General features: G+C 40.2%; 1 protein-coding gene across 1 annotated transcript in view; it reads left to right on the top strand.

The window, feature by feature from the left end:
• Positions 1-16,684, top strand: part of gucy1a2 (guanylate cyclase 1, soluble, alpha 2) — a 53,524-nt gene that overhangs the window by 20,475 nt on the left and 16,365 nt on the right. The window contains exons 5-6 of the mRNA XM_042486715.2: positions 12,582-12,794; positions 14,677-14,949. Coding sequence (XP_042342649.1) covers positions 12,582-12,794; positions 14,677-14,949 — 486 coding nt within the window. The remainder of the gene's footprint in view (positions 1-12,581; positions 12,795-14,676; positions 14,950-16,684) is intronic.

The following is a 16,684-nucleotide window of genomic DNA, read 5'->3' as shown; positions in this document are numbered from 1 at the left end:
GCCGTAGAGAATGTCTTATGTTCAGGATAACAGATGGTAATATATCTTGTGTAAATCTAAATATTGCATGTAAGGCCTACTGGGCTTTAATTAGTTTTTATTTTTATTATCAATTAATCATCAACCATAATTTCATATTTGATAAAAGGTTTTGTCTATGACATGTAGGGAAATAGTGAAAATAATTATCTGCCCATGAAGATGTCTTTAAATGTCTTGTTTTATACGACTGACAGTCCCAAACCCAAAAATATCCAGTTTAATATGCATGCATGATAAAGAAAAGCATACAATTAAAACATCTGAGAATCTGGAACAAGCAAATATCTTGAGCATTTGCTTGAAAAATACTGAAAGGGTATTCAATCAATTAAATAGTTGTCATTCCATTTTCTGTCAAACAACCCATCAATCAACTAATTTATGCAGCTCTCTTATTATAATTATATTTAAATAACATTTTTAAAAATTACATTATCCCTGGTTTAATGAGATTAGAAGTGGTAGTTAGTATGTCCCAAAACTCATATGGACTCTTCTCATGAAGGGTGTTTGCACTGTGGTGTGTGTGCAGTGCTACTATATTCATCTTGGTGAACACAGAACTCACACTTGGGTGATTTTGGTGTTGCTTTGTCCAAAAAAACCCAATGGTTTTATGCACAAATCTGAACAGATGACAGCCAAACACAAATTATGTGGCTGAACAAATTCTCCACACAAGCATATATGCACATAGTAAGGCACTGCGGTGCCCACAGCCCACTTGCCCTCAGAAGTATAGCTGCAGGACTTCCCTATTCACAGTCAGACCTCAAGGACCACTACAATACATCTCCTCTTTTTGCGGTCATCTCCTCTCTGTCAGTGTCTCTCATAAATTCACTATCATTATCTCACCCTCTCAGCTGCTTTTTTTCTCACAATGTTTTCCCATTTCTCCTCTCAGATATTACCAGCTTTTACATTGTCTCCCTCTTATGCATTCAGATGAATTTAGAAACGGCTGAAGTTGTCAAAAGAGGGAAAAAAATCCACAATTGGTTAAAAATGCTTTATCTTTTCTGAGGCTTTCCAGGATTTCCAGTTTTTTATTAGAGCTTATTGATAAGAATTGACTCTGCTTTTTCTGGCTCACCTTGTGTCATTTGTTGGATTATATTTTATGCTCATTGCAATGAACGAACCACTCAAATATATGTAATATGTTTTAACTTCTAGTAAGCTTTTACAGGATGTGATGGATTTTTGTGGATCAGAGGAAATGTAGTTTGTAATTTTAATGTAATCCTTCATATTTCAGGAAGTTAAATACCAAGTGAAGATGAGGTTTCTCATCCAGTAGTTATTGTTTACTTTTAACCTCAGTATAAAATTACAAGACACAATAATTTTCTTTGCTTTTTGATATATTAATTACATTCATCATATGTTACAGTAGCCTGTCTAAGTAAAATAGTATGTGTTTTTGGCTCTTAACACTGTTAACAAAGTGCTTTCAAAATAACCATTTGTGTCCAGTAAGTGGGGTTGGCAATGTTCGTAGGTTACTGACAGAAAGCTCAGTTAGAGGATTGTTAGCTGATGTATCAGTATTATGGTTTTCTGTGTTGGCCTTGTATCTGTCGTTCTCACCTCTCCTATCCACAGACCGCTGGTTAAAAAATGCACTTCATGCTGGTTTCAGTGAGTCATTATCGCTGCCTTTTCTGTTTGTGTCACCAGTGATCGGACCTGGCACTGCTGAAGTTTAACTTAGAAACTTGAAGGATTTGTGGTGCAGTGTGTGTTTATGGAGCAGGGTGGGTGGACATTGTTTTTCTTTTTTTTCCCCATATGAATCTTGTGTCACCTAGACAGAGAAGCAGAACAAAGGGAGAGAGAGGGAGAAAGACAGGCTGACATTTTCACTAGAAAGGGCAGCAAGAGAAGGCGACAGGCCAACGTAAAGAGGCCACAAAAGAGCACCCTGCTGTGCTGCACCCTGTGTGTGTGTGCCTGTGTGTGTATTCAAGTGGCCTGTAGTGGATTTTCAGTTTAACTTCCTTCCTCTCTTCGCCCATGGGCTGTGCAAGACATCCAAAGGAAAGGTCAAATCGTATCTCTCTCTGTGTCTCCACTCAGTGTGAACACTGTGGTCAGCACACAGGGGAGTTTACACAGGTTGCACTGTCAAAACCTCTCCTCTAACTAGTGCATCTTCTTGTTCATCGTGTTTGCCTTACACCACAGTTTCCTGTATCCTTAATGTGAATCCTCTTTTCCTAGTCTTGTTTTATCTGTCAAACAGAGGTAGAGCAGGTTTTGACACACACATTAGCTTGTCATGTTACACTGGCTGGACCAGATTTTAATGTCATTTCCCAATACACAGCAAGTTTTAAAAAAATACAAGGAACTTAGAGAAAATACATGCAATAAAGTTTTATCGTGACCTGTTTGATGAGTTGTTGAACAAACCCAGACTCACTGATTTATCAAGTCAGCTTTGTGGACAGTTAATGAAAGATGATGACTTGGTCTTGAGTCAGACTTGAGTCACAAATGTCATGACTTTCAATTCAACTTGGAAAAAAAAGAAAGACTTGCAAATAGGCCTGGACTTACACATCAGTTAGTCGTGACTTTGCTTGGACTTGAGCTTTTTAACTCGAAAATACTTCCGCAAAGCCCAAAGAAATATGTTGTTTAAAAGATTTGTCATAAATCAATTGATTTTCCAACATTTATATTTTATTTTAGTCTTCTCACCTCTGAAAGAGAAGATTTACCCATATACTCAGAATAGTGATTGATAAGGAGCTTAATATGACTTGTTCAAAAATTAAAAACTCAAAGTTAAGTACTTGGGACTTGAGTGCCAAGACTTACTTGTGACCTGCAAAACAATGACTTAGCCAGAAATAAGCATACATTTTTATTGGTTATCAGACATAATAACAAATTAACACCTTAATTTTATGAAGCAGTGAAATTTAGCCTACCCGATGTATAACAGGAAAAATGTAAATACTGATGCTGTTTGTTTGGCCCACGTTGTGGATGAAGGTTTACTTGGATGATAATATTTTCTTTATCTTAAAAATAACAGGATGAATAAGACAGAGAATCCATGAATCACACCTGCTTCCTATGTAGTGATGGCATTGCTGTAAACATCTAAAAGCTCCCAGACTCTTTGGGTCATCAAGTCAAAAAAAATAGTTGAGGATGAGTCAGTGCTTTTTTATGGCTCTGAAAGTCTAAGTGAACAATATGTTTGGAGCTGGAGCCTCGACTAGCAGTTGTCTTAGCTTCAGCTGATTCTTAGTAGTTGCTGACAAAGTGGCTTGTTCTTGGATATTTGTACCCACTGTAATAGGCTAGTTAAAAAGGGCGACTGAGGACAAGAAAGATTTGTGAAAGCTGATAAATACCTGCTTAAGGAACCATCGGGATGTTCAAATTTGCAATGTCATACTTTTTGTATAACAAATATTTCTGTATTGCATTTGTAGGGATGGTGAATGAGCTTTGTTTGTGTGTGTGTGTGTGTGTGTGTGTGTATGCACCTGCATGTCCAGGTACAAAGACAATCTTGACATAAGCACCACCTTTGATCTGTTTGTAGATAAATCACTGCTGTGATGGTGTGTCTGTTCAGTGGAAGATGCTTTGAAAATCAGTGCCCTCTTTGTCCCTGGCTACTTTTGATAGATTTAACAAATACGGAGAATGAAAATACAAAGGGGGATTCAAGAGAGGCATAGAGGCAAGGAGACACCAGTAGGTAGTAGGCTAATGAACATATTTTTAGTCTGATTGTTGAAGCAAAGATAAAGAGAATAAAATGTCTTGACATATGTATAACAAACTGCATGAACAGATGTGACCCCTGTAGAATACCATCAAGCATTTATTTCTTTGAAACCTAAATACAAACACAGCACTGGGCATTGCCCATGACGTTTATATTCCCTGGATCTTTCGAACAGCCAGGTGAGGAGCCTAAAGCCAAGACGTTGTGTGTCTGGTGACTACAAGTCTTTGTTACTGCAGTCATGAAACTCACTTAGCAATATTGCCTCACTGTTGTGCCTGAGCACTGTCAGCTATGCATCCTGTAGCAACTGTAGCCAGTCTGGCTCCCTTAAATGTTGGCTTAGCTGGTGCTTGGCTGTGCATGTGGTCTTATGCCCTCATATTTGATATTTAAAAACTAACATTTTCTTTATTATTTTGCATTTTGGCATATCTACACTATAGGGTTGATCAGTACTTGCTAAAGGATATTGTGCTCTAAAACTGGACCAAAAGGTATCATCAGTATGTCTACGGTGAAAAACATATTATTTTTGCATGAAAGGAAAAAAGAATGATCAAACTGCATGACGTCTACTGTGTGAAAGAAATATATTCACCAAAGCTGTTTGATGCTATTTCTACTTCACATAAAGTGGACTGTTTTTTTCCTCCATAACTGAGTTTCCAAAAGCAACAGGAATATGTTCCTCTCTTGTAAGATTATAAATAATCCTGAAGGATTTAATTTAAATGTGGCTCAAACAGTCCTATTTATTGATTACCTGTACCCAGTTGCTTTAAACAATGTCAGTGTTTTTCTTCCTCATTGTATTCACAGATACTGCAAAATGACAAGCGTATATTTTACGAAGACTCATAATCAACCTCTGACTCATGTACAAAATGAATTTACATCACTTCACATACGTTTTTAGAAATAGTTCATTAGTATTTTGAAGCCTCTATGGACTTTTTCATCTGAAACAGCAACATACAAGCACATTCCATACAAATGTCTGAACTGTTTTTGTAATGTAGTGTTTAACTAGGCTACATGGTGTGTGAGTGAGTGTGTGCGTTTACTGCATGAGTGGGATGTACGAGTAAAGCACAATATAGCCAGGGTCTGACAAGATAAGAGCACTGCAGCATTATGTGTGTGTGTGTGTGTGTGTGTGTGTGTGTGTGTGTGTGTGTGTGTGTGTGTGTGTGTGTGTGTGTGTGTGTGTGTGTGTGTCTCTCTCTCTGTGTCTGTGTCTGTGTGTGTGTGTGAGGCAGAGAGGGATGTGAGAGGCTGACTCATTGACTCTTTGCTGCTCAGTGCTTGTTCATGCAAATGAGAGTGTGTGGACATGCCAGAGTCTGCTCACAAAAGACAATCCATTAGCTCTCTGTTCCACCTCCCGATTTCCTTCTTTCCATCTTTTTTTTTTTTTTTTTTTTGCTAAGTCCAGTGTGTCTCATCCTCCTTGTGTCTCTTGTATACCCCCCCCCCATCCATTTTCACCTCTGGCCTTTTCGGCTGTTTTATCTCCTTCCCTCTCCCTTCTCGCCTTTTCATCCACCTTCAGCTCTTTGTTTGCCTATGGCGATAGCAACCTGAATCTGTACATTTAGATGATCTCAGTATGTACAATGTGAGCATCACAGCGTGTGCCTTGTTATTACATTATTTAATAATACACTGTTGTGAGGCATAACAACATTTGCATAAACTTGTGCAATATAATACAAACCTCAACCAAGCATAAACACAAAATGCACAAATATGCACACAGAAGCCCCCTTTTTACACAGAGATCACACTATTAGGCTGCTACTAAGTCCCGTTTTTATGCCTCCTTTGCACTTTTACACAGAACCAAGCGACGGTGGCATAATTCTGCTGCACTGAGTGAAGTTAAAATGGTTTAAGCACTGCGAAACCAAAACAAGTGGTCTCTTGATACATCCAGGGGCGTAACAGGCATGGTGTTGATCATAACAGTGTCAGCGTCTTGTTTGACATAAAACACACGCATTGGCTTGGCTTTATAAACAATAACATGGCAATAACAACCATTTACTGTCTCTGTTACATGGCGGCTGAACTTGTCCTCTGCTTGGAGGGTGAGGAGCACCGTATCTCATTGTTTTCACAATTTGTGTACATTTATGGATTCTGTTCTTTTTTTTTTTTAGTTACCTGCTAACTGCTGACAGCTACTTTTTAAATCTCCCGTGGAGGGTCACATGCATAACATGTTGTCAAAATGTCACACTCATCCTGCCTATTATCCTGTCCTGCCGTCTGTCCTGTAAAGGCACCATTTCGGCACTCTTACTACTTCCTGTGGCAGCTTAAATTTGAGACAACTTTGTCCCCTCATTCGTCGATCTTACATATAGAATGGCGAGGCGGCATAATGGTGCGGTATTCAAGCCTTGACAGGCAGTTTAAAAGTGGCTAGAGTGACCATAGAAGTCAAATGGCAGAAAGGAGATTCTTAAGGGCAAGTCACAAACCTTCAAGACAAAAGTTGAGCTTGATCCGAATAAGATTAAAAGTGCATGCTTTGATTAGATAGCACTTGTTGTGTTGACAAGTGTAGGTCGCAGGCACTTAGCATTAGGGTAAAGAGGTCATAGTTAGGGCTAGTTCTAGCCAATCTCGGATATTAAAGTGTTAAATTTACCAGGAAAACTCACATATGTACTGCTAGAATGTCTGGTGACGTGACTAAAAGAGCAACATAGTCCATGGAAGTGTTTAACGTGTTGGATGAGTGGGTTAAGTACAGGGCTTTCACACAGGAGACTTGGTTTTGCATCCTGTGCGAGTCAAAATTTGCTTACTATTTTGTAAATGACTTACTTTTTTCAGTTGAAGGATGTGTAAAGCTGCTAAATTAACACTGTGCACATTAACTTTAGCAATTAGCATTATATAATAAGCCCCCCCCCCAAAAAAAAGAAAAACAAAAAAAAAATGCAATTTAATAAAGAAATAAAAGTTTTGCTGACATATCATCAATTAATTAGCTTAGATTGGAAAAGCATGGTGCCTGCTGGTTTTGTCATTATTGAAGTAGCTACATATTGACTGTTTAAGTGGATACATACAGTGTGTTACACATATACAGTGTTTGTGTGAACATAGCTTTGATCCCAAATGTGCATTTTATTGTATGTGCTTTATGTACAGGAAAAAGACTCATGTTTACTTGGTAAAATCATGTGTAAGTGAAGAGATAATCCCACTTACAGTGTATCTTTTAAAGAAAATAAAGCAAGAGTAGATTTTTATTTCATAATTTGTTGATTTTTTCTAACCAGGCTACCACTAAAAAAATATCTTTTTTTATGTTTCAGCTACACTCTGTTTCCATGCCTTGATATATATTGCATTATAAGCCTTCCTACAAGTTGATTTGTGAACAATTCTCAGGAATTTCAGGTGCAGAACAACCTTGAAAAACATGTTATTTCCTCGTGGTGATGATGCAGTGACCTTGAACAAGGGCTCAGTGTAAATGTGTAACAGCGTGCTACAAAAAAAACCCCACTAATGCACACTGACTAAGACAGGCATTTGCTTACAGTTTGCTGCATTCTTATCTGCTTTTATGAAATACATTTTACCATGTTTCTTTTCCTCCCTTAAGTTCAATTCGGCAGTCTTCTTTTTCTTTCTCTGTTTTTCTTTACCTTTAACATTAAGCTATTTCTACAGTCTTATTATTTCTCTTTTTTGTTTTTTTTTTTGTTTTGCCTTCCCACTTTACTTTTTCTGTAACCCATCTCCCCCACCCTTCCCCCTCATTCCATGTTGCTTTCTCTCCTAGCCACTATGCTCAATTTGCCCTTCATTCCATCTTTGTTCACTCACCTCCTCTTCCTCTGCACTGTGATGACAGAGATGCAGGCAGAAGGAGAGGAGAGTGCTGAGTTTAACAAAGACGCACAACTAGGCCAACACAAGTGCCTCCAGGGATGTGTGTATGTGTGCGTCAATGTATGTCTGTATCCGTGCATCAGTGCATCAGTGTGTGTGTGTGTGTGTGTGTGTGTGTGTGTGTGTGTGTGTGTGTGTGTGTGTGTGTGAGGGAGAGAGTATGTGACGGAATAAGACAGAAAAGAAAGGTGACAGAGAAACATAGACAGACACTGAGAGTAAGGTGGTGAGACATTGGTATAATTATACCAACTGTACATAATTAAAAAAACAACAACAGTTGTTAGATGGAAACTTTGACCTTCGTTGTGTAACAGGAAAAAGCAATGAAACAGTTACATAAAAACAAAATAGCACAGCAGTGAACAACTTTGAACCTAAATGGCAGTTGTCTTGCAGTCCTGAAAAGCTATGCTGGTCCTCAACGATGGCTTGATGAAGTTGCTGGTCCTGATGCTGCAATGCAACACACATTTGAGGCACAGTCTGCACAGACAATGACTTAGTCTAGACTTCTTAGTGACACCATAAATTCAGGTCTTTTTAAGGGTTACCTGCATTTTTCCAGCTGGTGTTCGCCAAGTAAAAGTGTACATAGCAATTCTGGGCCTTGCAAAGGCAGGTTGCAAGGCAGGTTGCAAGGCAGGTTGCAAGGCAGGTTGCAAGGCCCAGCTGCACAGTCTACATTGTTGGTCATATTGATTGTAGCAAACTGAAAATTCTTGGGAGTGTCCCCTGAAAGTTGGGGATTTTAATCATTAGTTGGAGACATCTCCATTGACTGAGATAGCTTCACATTCAGTAGTTGTTTCTTTGTTATTTTTTCATTTATTTGCAAGTCAGTGTTTAGTGTACTTTTCAGGTTGTTACGGTCCCCAAGTTTTTAGCTCCAGAGTGAGCGCTCTTTGGTACTGCTGTGTACATGGAGGCATATAACTTAAATAGGAGAGGCATTTGTGTTATCTAGGATTGCAAATGCATACTCTGCCCTCCACTCCCTCTAAGAGACTAATACTTGTTGCCTTGTTCATTTGCGTTGGTTAGGTTCAGGCAAGAGGAGTGGGATTGGTCAGGGTTAAGGTAAGAATGTTAGGGCAAGCCCACTCGAGGATGAGCAAGGCAGAGTAGGGCAGGGCATGTCTTCGCTACCCTAGAAAATGCAAATTTACAAATCTTAAATATTTTTTGCCTTCTGAAGTAGTAGTGCATTTAAAGGTTGTTGCAACTTAATATGATACAGCCCCTGGCTTTTGTTTGATATCTAGTGTCTGCAAAAAATGCTGTTGCCCATATCTGACCCATCGTCAGAGTAGGTAGCTTGTTTACTATGTTATGTAAATGCCACTATCACCCGAAGCGTCCCACTGAACGTTGTTCAAACTCTTGCTTTACTTGGAAAAAAGTAGCAAATAGTTGAATATTGAACAGCCAAATCTGATTCAAGTTACCATAATTCAAAGTCGGATACAGCCCTACATATACTTAACCTGTGAATACAGTCTCATTCCACATAATCACATTTATCTTGTCTATCATATGTGCACGCACACACAAACACACACTAATGTACAAAATATCAGACACATCCTCCTGATATTGAGTTGCAACCCACAGAGGGATACAAGAATAAACAGAAAAGAAAGTTATGAAAAAAACTGTTCAAACCAATCTTTTTTTAATGCTCTTTTCTCCTTTGTAATTGAACGATTTAGAAGACCAGATAGATATTATTTTCGCAGTCTTGGCCATCATTGTTATCATTAGATAAATCCTACTTCATCTTTTTGGTGTCGAAGGAGGAGTTGAGGAGTCTCACAGCCTGAGAGGCTTCTCTGTAGTCTGGTGGTTCGGCAGCCGATACTTCTGTATCTTTTCCCAGATGCAGTAGGGTGAGCAGACTGTGGCTGGGGTGGCTTCTGTCTTTCGGTATCCTTTGGGTTCTGTGCAGACATCCCACTTCACTGAGGTCACTGGCGCTCTGTAGATGGGAACTAGTGATGTTCTGGGCAGTTTTAATCACCCTCTGTAGAGCCTTCCTGTCCTGGGCCATGCACAAACTATGCCAGTTTGTAATGTTTCCAGTCAATATGCTTTCTATTGCTCTCTGTGGAAGTTAACCAGGATCTTGCTCTGGAATTTATTCTTCCTATGTTTTTTGTAGGAAGTAGAGTCTTTTCTGTGCTTTTTTAAACTGGGTGGTGATGTGTGATGACCAAGATAGGTTCTCAGTGATGTTAAGTCCAAAGAATCTACAGCTGTTCACCTGCTCCACCTCAGCTACACCCACGTAGACAGGGGTGTGTGTTTCTTTGCCTCCTTCTTTATAAAATCAACAATCAGCTCCTTGGTTTTACTGACATTGAGCAGTAGGTTGTTCTCTGTGCACCACTCTGCAAGATTGTCGATTTCCTCCCTGTATGAACTCTCATCATTATAATACGGCCGATGATGGTGCTGCCGTCTGCATACTTCACAATAGAGTTCTCCTGATGTCTGGGAGTGCAGTTATGGGAGTACAGTGTGAAAAGAAGGGGGCTGAGCACACAACCATGGGGGGGCTCTGGTATTAAGCACTAATGTAGAGGAGGTGTGACTGCCAATCCAACTCTCTTGGGTCTGCATGTGAGGAGGTCCAATATTCAGTTGCATAGTGTTGTACTGTAGCCCAGAGTGTTAAGTTTTCCACTCAGCTTCATGGGAGAGATTGTGTTGAATGCTGAGCTGAAGTCAACAAACAGCATCTTGATGTAGCTGTTCTTATTCTCCAGGTGAGTGAAGACTGAGTGAAGAGCAGTAGATTTGGCATCCTCTCTGGATCTGTTGGTTCTAAATGCATACTGGTGAGGGTCCAGGCTGGCAGGGATATTGTCTTTGATGTGCTGGAGAACCAGTTTATCAACGCACTTTATCAGGATGGGGGTAAGAGCCACAGGGCGGTCGTCATTAAGACCAGGCACAGCAGACTTTTTAGGTACAGGGATGATGATGGCTGTCTTGAGGCAGGAGGGAACAGTCTCTTGTGAGATCTGTCCATTGTAGTTATGTTGCTGTGTTCCAAGATCTCAGTTAATACTTTTGGGTAAATTCCAATCATAAATGAGCTTTTGAGTGGGTGTACTCACATGACTGTTTTTTAAACTCCCATATGACATAATGACTACTGCTGTGCTGGTGTGACTGAGTGCAGATGTTAGACATACTGTAGACAAACAGGCAAATGTGCTACAGTAATGTAGAATAACTGTGCCTGCTTTACTACTGAACATATCTGTGTGTGTGTGTGGGTGTGTGTGTGTGTGTGTGTGTGTTCTAAGCCAGTCAGTACTTTGACACTGTGTGTTGTGAGCCGCATATGTGCATATGTTTTCATTTTTGTTTATATCTATGTATATGTATGTCAGTGTCCCTGAGAAACAGACAGTCATGGGCAGTATGTGTGTCTCCCCATTGGATGTGTTCTGTGTGTGTGTGTGTGTGTGTGTGTGTGTGTGTGTGTGTGTGTGTGTGTGTGTGTGTGTGTGTGTGTGTGTGTGTGTGTAGACTGTATGTATTATGCAGACCTAGGAGAGCCTTGTGCTATAAATAAAACAGGGCTGCAGTGTGCTCACTGGCGGAATAATCTATCTGACACTATGGAGACAGAGAGAGAGAAGAAATTGAAGAGAGAGAGAGAGAGTGGGAGAGAGAGAGATAAGGCAGCAACGAAAGACAGGAGAAGATGGGGCGAGAAAGAGAAACTAAAGAAAAGAATAGAACAGGGGCAAGGACTTAGCAGAAGAAAGAGAAATCGTACCTATGGAGAAAGACTGGAATGGCTTATCCACAGGGCTTCTCGTTGGCAACACTGTGAAACAGCTAAGAGACATATTCAGAAAGCCAGCAATTTCTTCCCTCAACATCTGGGTAATTAGCCACCCATGCCCATTTCAATCTCTCTCCTCTATATCTGAAAGGAATAAGAGGCAGCCTGTTTAGTTTGTACTCCTCACACTTGTGTTAAGGATATTCAGCAGTATGTGCACATACTGTCATCATGTTTAAGTGCTTATGAGCAAAATGTCGATAAGGTCGTGAAACCAATTCTTATTCATATTTTGCAAATACTGTTGGCAGTAATACTGTATTGTTGGTAGATCTGCGGCAGCGTGAATGCTTAATTTTCAAAACATTACAAATGTACAGTATACAATCCAAGTTCAAGCATCTGTTGCTCTTGAACATTCGGAAAGACTATGTGGGTCAAACCAGTGACATTATGATGATGACAGGATTTTCTCTTTGATAACCAGGTCGCCAGTTTATCCAGTTTTCACAGGCTCTTTCCATACAGGTCAGCAATGCATTATATATTAGACCTTGCGTTACTAAATGAAATCTACTATCAACTAAATGTACAACTAGGGCCAGGCCTTTTGGAGAAAATTAAAATGTTGCAATATTTTATTATTATATTATATTATATTATTACATATTTCATTAGACATTTATTCAAGAAGTCAGGTTTCTGTCAGTCAGCATTAAAGATCAAAAGTGTCATTCTTGATTTACACTTTATACATACATCGACATCCTTGTCGAGAGAAATCATTGAAGAAAATACAGTGATATGTCGTTATTTTCAATGTCCTGTGTTGGAGCATGTTGGTTCGAGAAAAGCAAGTATCAGGTGGACATGACATCCATAATAACAAAAAGCTAATTATGAACATGCTGTCTAAATCTCACAATCTGTTTTCCATTCCCCCTCCCCTCTGGCTCAGTGTATTTCTACAATCTGCATATAATCAGGATTGTCTGTAACGTTTTTACTTTGTCCAAGTGAAAATCCACATTTTATTTCCCATTTCATTGCTCTTCCCATCAGGTCATGGAGTTGAAGGGTCAGATGATCCATGTGCCGGAGTCCTGCTCCCTGATGTTTCTGGGCTCGCCCCGTGTTGATAAGCTGGAGGAGCTGATGGGCAGGGGCCTCCATCTGTCAGACATCCCCATCCATGATGCCACGCGGGACGTTATCCTGGTGGGGGAGCAGGCTAAGGCCCAGGATGGCCTGAAGAAGAGAATGGACAAACTTAAGGTAGAGTGGTTGCTTGTTAATTCTGGGTATATTCAAGGTGCATAACAACTGAAGAAACTTCAGTGAGAAAATCATCGGCAGCTAATCAGATGTTTTGCTTCTTTGTGGCCTCTTTCTGTAAAACACACAAAACCGACATCAGAGAACTAACAGTGACGATAACCCCCTGCTGTGGTCCCTTCTCGTCCCCTTGTCTCAGCCAAAAATTTGCACATGAACACATCAAACCGGCGGTTAACTAGCACATACGTACATTCTGTGCCTGTGTGAAGGGAAATGCTCCTCCATACCAACAGACCGTCGCCTGTATTCATCATTCAAAACGGGAAGCCAGAAGACCGCCATGATGCTAGTTATCACATTAACAACACATCTGATGTTGAAAGAACAGTATATTTACCATGTTGCAGTGAACAACAACACAAACCATCAGGAAACAAGCAATCTTACCTTATTACTTAGTTACCCCTAAGTTTGTTTCAACCTCACTCCCTCAGACTTTAGTACTTTGTTTACATTCACTTCCATTTGTCTTCTTGTGTGCTGAGCTAAACTGCCAATAATAGTGATTTCATTCACTAAGGAGCGCTATGGCCACCGCTGCTTGAACGTGCTGAATCGACAGAAAAAAAGCCATCGATGCTTGCTGTTAGCCCAACATGGGTGGACGGCTGATCGTCGGTTTGGTGTGTCATGGCCATAAGGGACAACTTACAGTTTCCATGAGTGGATTTCTGCAATTGTCCCCTTTGATCCTTGTAGTGGAAATGTCGTAATCCACTCAGGTCTCGTGCAGATGTCCGTGTGCAGCTCATTTTTGTATGCACATGCATAGCAAGTGCACTGTATGTTTCAATCTCTTGTTCCATACTCCAGTCCAGTCCAAAACACTGTTGTTTTTTTTCAAGTTGATATATAACAGACATTCTCTCTGGACCTAGTAGTGTCTTCTTAGTTTCAGTTTCACCCTATGTTGGCACTAGGAGGACAGTAAGCCCACCTCCCATGCTAACATGGACCCTCATAGAACCACATGCGCTGCCTTGTGACCTGCGCTGTCTGCAGACGTTCTATGCAGAGAATATGTCCAAACCAAGTCAATTTAGTGAACATAATGTATCCCACTTGCTGAAATATATTTTAACTGTTTAAATGTACAGTAAGCTGATCATATAGGCAATAGCTTGTGTCACAGTACTGGTAGTACTGGTAAAATGAGTTGTTCTTAGATTTAGGGGTTTTGGTTATCACTAGGCCTTACCAGCTACTAACAGGCCACCACATACACTAAATGACCAGATGACGACCTGCAACCATGACACTTGAAATGGTAAAAAATGTACAATAATATTCAGTGAGTTGGGTAGGTCTTTATTTTGTTTTACATTATGCAAGTTGCAGAGCAGCTCACTAAAGTGAACATGTTGAATCCAGTGTGTCGACCGCATTGACTGATTCATGATGGCTGGAAGAACGTAGCTCTTGGGACTTGGTCTTATAATTTGCTTTCAAAGTACCCTTGAGCAAATCACTGAGTCTCGACCTAATCCTATGCATCTGCTCACTGCAACACTCGCTCACTGCAACTACTCCCTCAGGCCGCTGTTATAAATAGCTATATCTTCGTTGACTTGCCCACTTGAACAATGGTATAGCACTGCTGCAGATAGATTTGGCATTAAGAAGCTCGCCCACAGACACAATTACGCATGCAGATACACACAATCAAAAATAAATCAAATTAATACACAAATACATTTTGTGCACCAGCAGTTTTAATTTGGTGCAGTACTCCCACGTCTCCTCGTCGTTGTCATCAGTGCCTTCATCAAAGCAAAGCACACAGAACAAAACGCCCTAATCTCCATCTCTTCTCTCCTAGGCCACATTAGAGCGGACTCACCAGGCACTGGAGGAGGAAAAGAGGAGAACCGTAGATCTCCTTTATTCCATATTTCCAGGTGATGTGGCTCAGAAACTGTGGCAGGGTCAGCCAGTGCCCGCTCGCAAATTTGATGATGTTACCATGCTGTTCTCAGACATCGTGGGTTTTACTGCTGTGTGTGCCCAGTGTACACCCATGCAGGTCATCTCCATGCTGAATGAGCTTTACACACGCTTCGACTACCAGTGTGGTATTCTGGATGTTTATAAGGTCAGTAGACACAAAATGCATAAATTCTCTTCATGTGATGTGGTAGTACCTGTTGAGACAGGATGTTGGGATGATGCATAATACACTGAGGGGACATTATAATCTGTGAAACAATAGAATCTCAGTAAAGGGGACTCTATACAATATTCAGAGCATGAAAATAGCAGCAAAAACTATGCGCTATGTAACAATACAGTGAAGTAATGGTGTCCTGAGCAGAGCATGAAGTCACACTCCCCCTAGCCCTTTTTAGAGATTGCATGATAGGGCCACAACAAAGTCCCATTATTACATCGCCTTTATTTTTTTTATACAGAATCAAATAACGGCGGCATGATGCCGCCCCAATGTGTGATTTTACATATCATGCTGGTGTTCTGAAAGGGAACGAGGCGTGACGAGTGTGACATTTAACACAACAGAATCTGTCTCTTGTGTGACATGTAACATAACGTGTCTGCAGTACTTTGTAAACAATAATTATGTCATAACATGGCAAAAACAACCATTTACCTGTGATATGGCCGCTGATCTCATCCTCTGCTAGGATGACAGATTCTCATCCCAAGTTGTCACATATCGCCACTTTTTCAGCAGACTTTTGCTCTATATATTATGGACGAGGTATCCTCCTGCATTTGCTCGCTCTGGGATTCCTCAACGATCGGGGATGTCAACAAAAGCACATGGTTAGGATTAGACAGCAAAGGCAGGGGTGGTTAGGTTTAGAAAAAAACATGGGTTAGCTCTACATTTATACAGGAAGTGAACAGTAGGCATTTTCAGCTGTTTTTCTTTTCTTTTTTGTAGTTCGCTGCTAACTGCTAAACTAGATACATTCTGTCCATGATTCCCTCCTGCCAGCCGCTCCTTTTACACAAACATGGATTTTATTACCTCTGCTTCTGGGCTCAAATTAAAGCTTATAAACTTGGGATACCCCATGCCAAATTTCATACTTGATTATGACTGTTAATGCAATTGTAGTAACTTAATATTTGCATTTACATCATTTCAGCAAAAACATTTTGGGTTTTGGGCCCCCTGAGACCAGACAGCAAAGAGTTGGGAGTGCTTGTTATCATCTTGTGATGGCCCAAAGTATAGACTAACAGGAAATAATAGTAAAAAAAAAAAAAAGGTACATGTGTGCTAATTGAGGTCATCATAAAATTTTCACAGGAACTTAGAGCTCGCTCCTGCATGTGTTTTTTAAAGTGTTGGAAGTTGTATTTGAAGCAGAATCTTTTGGGTGTGTCATTGTCTGTATGTACTGAATATATTTGGGTATGTGTGAGTGTACTCTATGCATTGTGTGAATGTACTATCATGAATAGACCAGCATGTGTTGTGGAAAAAGTAACTTATTAATGGCCAGTCTATGGGAGCTTAACAAAGATGTGTCACTATTGTCCATCTGACAGTGTGTCCTAGTTACAGTGCTCACTGTAGGCTGCCATCCACAGAAATATCATGTTATTTCTCAGCTACTATCCTTCCCTCTTTTCATACTTTCTATCAGATTAGTACAGTTTTTACTCTTTCCATCTTTGCTTCTTTCCATTATCATTATTGGCCTAATCTTTCCTTTCCATCTCATTACGTCAGTCACTGTGTCACAACAGCATACACTTGCCACTTTCCCATAAAAACGCACCTTTCCTCTGTGTTATCTCTCAGAAATGTCATGTATATGATGCCTGAAGAAACAGAAGATGAGATACAGGGAGGGTTT

This window comes from Plectropomus leopardus, chromosome 6 (genome assembly GCF_026936395.1).
Source record: "Plectropomus leopardus strain MGB_pleo_1.0 chromosome 6, ASM2693639v1, whole genome shotgun sequence".
NCBI classification, from domain to species: Eukaryota; Metazoa; Chordata; class Actinopteri; order Perciformes; family Serranidae; genus Plectropomus; species Plectropomus leopardus.
The sequence above is the reverse complement of the archived record's forward strand: the minus strand, read 5'-3'. Positions and strand labels throughout refer to the sequence as shown.